Source organism: Elephantulus edwardii, unplaced genomic scaffold, assembly GCF_000299155.1.
Source record: "Elephantulus edwardii isolate Elephantulus edwardi_28Jun2011 unplaced genomic scaffold, EleEdw1.0 scaffold00039, whole genome shotgun sequence".
NCBI lineage: Eukaryota > Metazoa > Chordata > Mammalia > Macroscelidea > Macroscelididae > Elephantulus > Elephantulus edwardii.
In genome coordinates this window covers 15,124,196-15,131,721 of record NW_006399789.1, presented here as the reverse complement: position 1 = coordinate 15,131,721, position 7,526 = coordinate 15,124,196, and the positions used below count along the sequence as shown (strand labels likewise).

Genomic DNA, 7,526 nt, shown 5'->3' with positions numbered 1-7,526 from the left:
CATTTGAACTGTGTGTGTATATATATATGTATATATATACATATATATATATATACACACACATTTGAACTCTGTGTGTGTGTATATATATATACCTATATATATGAGTGGTATGTATCTGTGTGTGTGAACTGTATATATATTTAAACTGAATATATATATTTGAACCATGTAAATACATACATATTTGAACTGTATGTATATTTGACCCATATACATATTTGAACCATGTGTGTGTGTTTGTGTATATATTTAAAATATACAAAACCCCAATTCATTGCCATTGAGTTGAAGCTAACTTTGTGCTGGCTCTCCACCCGGTGTTCAGAGGTTATGAATTACAGGAGAGGAGATTGCTCATCCTTTTCAGGGGCACCTGGTGGATATGAACTACATGCCTCTGCGTTGCCAGTGCACCTTCTTACACTATAGGACACTATAGCTCCCTTTTTAAGGGAGCTTTATACTTATTAAATATAAGTTGTCTTTATATATAAAACCCTGATGAAGTGTTGTTGAATATGTGCAGCAGCTGGACTCCCCAAGAATTGATGGTGGTAAACACAAAATAGCACAGCCACTTTAGAGAGGAGTGTGGCAGTTAGCTTTGTTTTGTTTTTTTATTATTACATGTGTAATTTCTCTTTTGACCAAACAATTCTATCCCAAGGTATTTCTCAAGAGAAGGGAAAGCAAACGTCCATGCAGAGGCATGTACTGAAAGATCATAGCAGTTTTACTTTTGATAGTGTAAAATCAAAACAACAAAGTGTTTAGCAACTTTAAAAATCCAAACACAAAAAATGTGGTCCACCATGAGGACTGGATGTTGTTCTTGTTGGGTGTCTTAGAGTTGACTATGATTCATAGTGACCTTATGAACAATGAACAATAAAAAGCAACAGATGACATGGGCTAGGGGAGAAGTGGGTCTCAAATACAACATAATACACAGAGAACAGACAAAACCCACAAAATTCACCATATAATTCCATTTATATGACCTTCTAGAAAAGGTAAAAGTACAAAAATGGTAAGTAAACTAATGGTTGACAGAGGCTGGGGATTGATTGCAAAGGACAGGAAAAAATCTAGAAGGTAATGGAAGTGTTCTGGAACACGATTATGATGGTGGTGATGACCAGGATGGTGGATATTCCCCAAACCCCTTGACCTGTCCACTTGAAATGGGTGTATTTTAGTGAATAAAACTTATGCATCAATGACACAAACAAATACCCAGCAGAGACAATGAGATCTGTTGAATAAATTGACTAATCTACTCAATTACTAAACATTATTTGGCAGTAATTTGTATGGGGTTATATCTCTTGAAAGTGCTTCTGAATCAGAGAAGCAGTACACAGAAGCAAAAGAATCAATTACCTATAAAACACTGAGGGAGCTCTGGTGGCCTAGTGGGTAAGGAGTTGTACCACCAACCCAAGGTGGGCAGTTCAGATCCACCAGTTGCTCCACAGAAGAAAGACAATCTCCTCCTGTACAAATTTACAGTCTATGAAAATCCACTGGATGATCAGCTCTGATCTGAAGGCATTGAAAAAAATAAAAGAAGAAGACCATTGATCCTATTAATAACTACAGTTTTATATGAAGTGGTATACTTTGAATCTAATAAAACACTTTTGGGCAAGTATGACGAGATTTGTAGGATCTTTGAGTTATCTGCATTTTTTTTACCTTTATTAAAGAAAATATGAAAATAAAGCCTTTATAACTTGAGCTCATTAAAATGTTGGGCACAGTGCTAAACCCATGCTTATGTCTCTTGCAAGAAGATAAGGCATAGATAATGGACAAACAAGAGAAAGCTGAGTTGCCCATTGGTTGCCAGAATAGATTAAGAGTCAGAAAATTTAGAAAATACTGATGCATTTTCTTCTGGGTAGAAACAGCCTTTCCTTAGCTCTGTATTTATTAGTACAAAAAGAAAAATGCTTACCATAGAAAATTAAAAAGTACTTAGGGAGAGAAAGAGAGACAGGCAGAGGGAAAGGGAGAGGGAGAGCGAGAGGGAGAGGGAGAGGGAAAGGGAATGAATGAATGTATTACTCATCCAGCCCACACTGAGAGTTACTAAGGCTTCCTCCTGGTGGCTATTGTAAATGGACGCAGTCTGAAAGCATTAGGCCCCGCGTGCAGCACTGCTGGGGTGTCAACAAGCAAAAGCAGACACGGCTTCTATCTTCACGGTGCTCACAGCCCTTCTAGACATCTTTGTTAAAAGATTATCCATTTTGTACATTTGGAACCATCTCACATACACTGTTTTTTAACTTGCATTTTCATTTTAGGATGTGATGTGAAAGATTATGGCGACCTGCACTTTCCTGTTGTCCCTAATGACACCCCCTTTCAAATCGTGAAGAATCCCAGGTCGGTGGGCAAAGCTAATGAGCAGCTGGCTGCCATGGTGGCAGATGTGAAGACAAGCGGGAGAACCAGCGTGGTGCTCGGCGGGGATCACAGGTGATTATCTGTGGAAGTCTGGCTCAACCACTCTCAGAGGGAAAAGCGGGGGGGGGGGGGGATCTGAGGGGTGCTCTCCATCTCCCACTTCTATCAGTGGCAAAGACAAGCTTTTTACCAAGTTTTCTGCACTTTTTCTTTTTTAATGTATTGGATGTTTTACTACAGGAGCATATACTTAGCTCTGTTTGAAGTGTAGTGGTATTTTAGTTTTCAGAAAATAAAAGACATACGAATGGATTTCAGGAGACTGTTCAGCACAGGTTCGCACTGGTCAATAAACAAGCACCATGGAAATTCAGACTTTATTATCCTTGGTTACTGATAACATAAGTGACTCATCGAGGTCAACAAGTTAAAGATGTGTCTTCACATTATAAAAGATACTGTTTCATGAAATATTGAAATGTATTTATTTTAAAAACAGCAAGTTACCATAAATATATCTTAGTGCATGGCCAAACTTACTTAATTCAAGAAGCATTTGGCACGGGTATGTATGTATGTGTATGTGTATATACATACATACATATAGACAGATCGATAGACACACACACACACACACACACACACACACACAAATTATACTTTCCTAAGCATTTGGCACTGATATGTATGTACACACAAATTATACTTTCCTAACAACTGTTGTAAGCATTTTGGCTCTCATATATTTCCTTCTGGGCATACATTTGCTCCAGTATATGAATTTTTTAATGACTTTGTGTGTGTGCATCCAAATTGTATAGTACATAGTACACAATGGTATACTATGCATGTTGTTGTTAGGTACTGTCAAGTTGAGTGCAACTCATAGTAATGCTTTGAGCAACAGATCTGAACCCTGTCCTATTCTGTGCCATCCTCATCTTTGATACACTGAACCCACTGCTGCAGTCACCATGTCAATGCATCTCAGTGGGGGTCTTCCTCTCATTCACTGACTCTCCACCTTTCCAAGTGTGACAACTTTTTCCAAAGACTAGCCTCTCCTAGCAACATGTCTAAAGTATGAAAGATGAAGCTTTGCCTTCTTTGCCTCCAAGAAGCACTCTGGCTGCACCTTTTCTAAGACGTACCTGTTATTCTTTGGACAGTCCATGGGATGTTCAGTACATTTCTCCAACACTACAGTTCAAAGGCATCAATTTGTCTTCTCTCATGTTTATTTATTGTACAGCTCTCAGATGCATAGCAAGTGGCTGAATAGACCATGACCTGAATCAAGTGCACCATGGTCTTCAAACTGGCATCATTGCTCTTTAGCATTTTTGAGAGATCCCTCAGAGTAGATTTGTCCAAAGCAATATCTCTTCTTTCTCCTGACTGTTGACACCCAAGGTGTTGATTGTGGATCTAGGCAAGATGAAATCATTAACAGTTTTAATCCTTTCTCCATTTATCATGATGTTGCCCACTGGCCCAGTGGTAAGGACCTTTGTCTTCTTGATATTAAGATGCAATTCATGTAGTCTTTGATCTTCTGCAACAAGCCCTTCATGACCTACTCACTTTTAGTAAGCAAGGTTGAGTCATCTGCACAATGTAGGTTACTGATGAGTCTTCCTCCAGTCTTGATGCCACATTCTTCTTCATGGAGTTTAGCTGTATGAATTATTTGCTCAGCATGCAAAACGAAATACGTATGGAGAAAGTATACACTCCTGATGAACACCATTCCTGATTTTAAATTATACAGTGTTTTAATTTTTTGTATATTTTTTCTAAATAAACTAGATCCAGAGAATAAGAAAAGTGTCTGAGACAATTTCTGACGTGGTTAGTGTTTCTTCACACTTTTATTGTTATTTCCTTTTGGCTAAAATTATTTAGCCATTTCATTAGAAGATAGATTTTTGCAAAAGTAACTGTTATTTTTTCCCCCCAGCAATTATATCAGTTAAACAGGACATTCTTGTGTTTGTTAGGTGCTGTCAATGGGTTCTGGCTCGTAGTGGTTCTTTATGCAACAGAACGAAATAGAGAGGCTTTGCTCCGTCCTCACAGTCTGTGCTGTATTTGAGCACAATGTTGCAGTCATTTGTTTGAAACCAAAATATGTCAATTCATCTGGTTGAGGGTCTTCCTCTTTTTCATGTCTCTGTTCTACCAAGCAAGATGCCCTCCTTTGAAGATTGACTTCTGCTGATAACGTAACCAAAATAAGGAGGACCAAGTCTTACCATGATTACTTCGAAGGAACATTCTGGCTGTGTTTCTTTCAAGACAGATTTGTTCATTCTTCTGGCAGGCATAATATATTCAATATTCTTTGCCAACTGCACACATTTCCCCTTGTAAATATTTACAGCCTCAGCAATCCAATCGTGGTTACTCTGACTCAACAGAAATGTGCTTTGCTAGCACTATAATCCAAAGGCATCTATTCTTTGACCTTTTTCAATGGCCAGTTGTCATGTGCATTATGAGGCAATTGAAAATCCTATGCCTTGGGCCAGGCACACTTAAAGTCCTCAAAATGACATTTGCTTTTTGATACATTAAAGAGGTCTATTGCAGAAATTTGCCCAACATAACACATCTTTTGATTTCTTGACTCCTGCTTCCATGGATATTGATTTTGGAGCCACAGAAAATGGATTCCTTGACAACTTCAATCTTTTTTTCCCCATTTTTATGATGCTGGCTAATTAATTTAGTTGTGAAGATATTTCTTTTCTTGATGTTGGGAACTAATCTATTTCAAAGATTGTAGGCTTTGTCAGTGAATGCTTCAAAGCCTCTTTGCTTTCAGTAAAAGAGTGAAATGTATTATCTACATTTCACAGGCTGTTAATAAGCCTCTGCCTGTTTTGGTGCTGCATTCTTCTTATAATCCTGCTTCTCCGTGTATTCCCTGAACATAAGATTGGTAAATACAATGAAGAGATACGGTATTCCTTTGTTTTGTTAGACTGATTGGCTTACTTACAGGTTGGGCAGAAGCATGATTAATTGTTCCAGAATTCTCATTCTTTAAATGTTATAGATAGGTTGTCATTATCTCCACAAAGTTCATTGCATAGTCAAAACAACACAAGTAAACATCTTTGAGGTATTCTTTGCTTTCAATCAAGATCCATCTGATATCAGAAATCTTTTCTTATTCCAGGCTCCCTCTTGAATCCGAATTGAATTTCTAGCAGTTCTCTTTTGATTACTGCTGTAATTGGGTTTTTTTTTTTAATTAACTTAGCAAAATTCTACTTGCTTTTGATATTAATGATGTCATTCAATGATTTCTACATTCTGTTGAATCACATTTTGTTTAAAAAAGGCCACAAATATAGATTTCTTCTAGTCAGTTGGCTAACTATCTTCCAAAAAGGCATAATTTTGTAAATACTTGTAATCTGTTGAAAAATGCTCGTTGGTATTTTTGTCAATTTTCTGGAGCCGTGAGTGTTTTGCCAATGGCATCAATGCAGCTTGAACTTCTTTTCTTTAGTTCTCTCAATTCTTGATCATGTCTCACCTCCTGAAATGGTTAAATGTTGACCTAATTTTTTTTTTCAATATAGTGATTCTGTGTATTCTTTCCATCTCCTTTTGATGCTTTCTGTATTTATCTGTTGCTCATAGAATCATTCAATATTAAAACTTGAGCGCTAGGGTTTCCCCTTCTTTATATTTAAAAAGTGACAAATGTCACTTAACACTTTGTCTTCTTGAGCCATTCTTTGAAATTTGTTCCATTTTACTTCATCATTTCTTCCATTAATTTTAGCTACTGCAAGTTCAAGTTTCAGAATCTCTTCTGACATTGATGTTGGTCTTTCTAATAGTTTATTTATTTTTCTAAGTCACTACTTGTAATTTCCTTTTTTTTATTTGAACGAAAGTTAATAAATCATATTGGCTCTTCAATCAAACATTCATGTATATTTTACTAACACCTTATAACTTATTAATTAACCACAATGTCTGATCAACCCTTGCTGTATTTTTCCTTTTCCTTAACCCAATTTATTCTTTTTCACTCCCTTCTCCTCTCCTTTCTAGCCCTGTTAGCCACCCAAGAATGATTCTATGCATAAATTTTGCTGAGGTTCATGTAATAGTGACCAAATGCCATAATTATGGAGCTCTGGTGGCCCAGTGGGAAGGAACGGCAGTGCCAACCCAAGGGCAGGCAGATCGAATCCATCAGCAGCTCCACAGGAGAAAGATGGGCATTCTCCTCCCATGTTATTAACTGTCACTGAAAAATCCTCAGAGCGTCAACTATGAGTTCGTTCCAACTGGATGGCACATAACAACAACACGCCATAATTACTCACCTGTGACTGATTTATGCCACTAGCATAGTTCCCTCTAGGTTCATTTACGTTGTGTGGTGTTTTACAAATTCTTTATTGTTCTTTGGTGTTACGTAATAGTGCATAGTGTGACTGTACCGTAGTTTAGGTATTCACCACTGACAAACATTCTTACTGTCTTTTAAATGAGCTTTTGCTTTCTTCATGTGTGGTAGGTGTCCTTGATGCCATCTCACATCCTGATCTTCTGTCAAAACTTGCTAGTAACTAGTGTCAGATGCTATACAGGTTCACCCAGCTATCACAAAGTAGAGCATTCTATGAAACCTTTTTAAGCAGAAACCATGTAGAGCAAAGAACCAACTACTAATTTACACGGGAAACAGTTTTGGGTATTCCTAAACCTCCAAAATAGCTAGTGAGGTCATGCCAAATAATACATAAAACCTACACTAACACTAACATACAGTGTTTACAGACATGACTTGAAAGCATGGTGGCTCGCTGTTGAAATACTGAGTGTATTTCCTAGGAAAGGAGATTTGCTACAATTCTCTCTGCTCTGGATGTATGCTGCCTTTTTAATGGCTTGTACAAAACAAACAGTGAACTCCAGTTTACATTTTTTTTTTAAAGTGAAAATATTTTTTAAAATTTCTTTCGGTTAGTGAAAATAGGTACTAACATGCATCTTTCACATACTTGCACTATGTTGTTAAATTTGATTAGCTGGAATCTCCATTTTTCAAGTCTGTCAGAAGGAGCAGCATTTTTAAA

General features: G+C 37.2%; 1 protein-coding gene across 1 annotated transcript in view; it reads left to right on the top strand.

The window, feature by feature from the left end:
- ARG1 (arginase 1) overlaps positions 1–7,526 on the top strand; it is a 26,530-nt gene that overhangs the window by 8,815 nt on the left and 10,189 nt on the right. Inside the window, exon 3 of the mRNA XM_006885025.1 lies at positions 2,316–2,490. Coding sequence (XP_006885087.1) covers positions 2,316–2,490 — 175 coding nt within the window. The remainder of the gene's footprint in view (positions 1–2,315; positions 2,491–7,526) is intronic.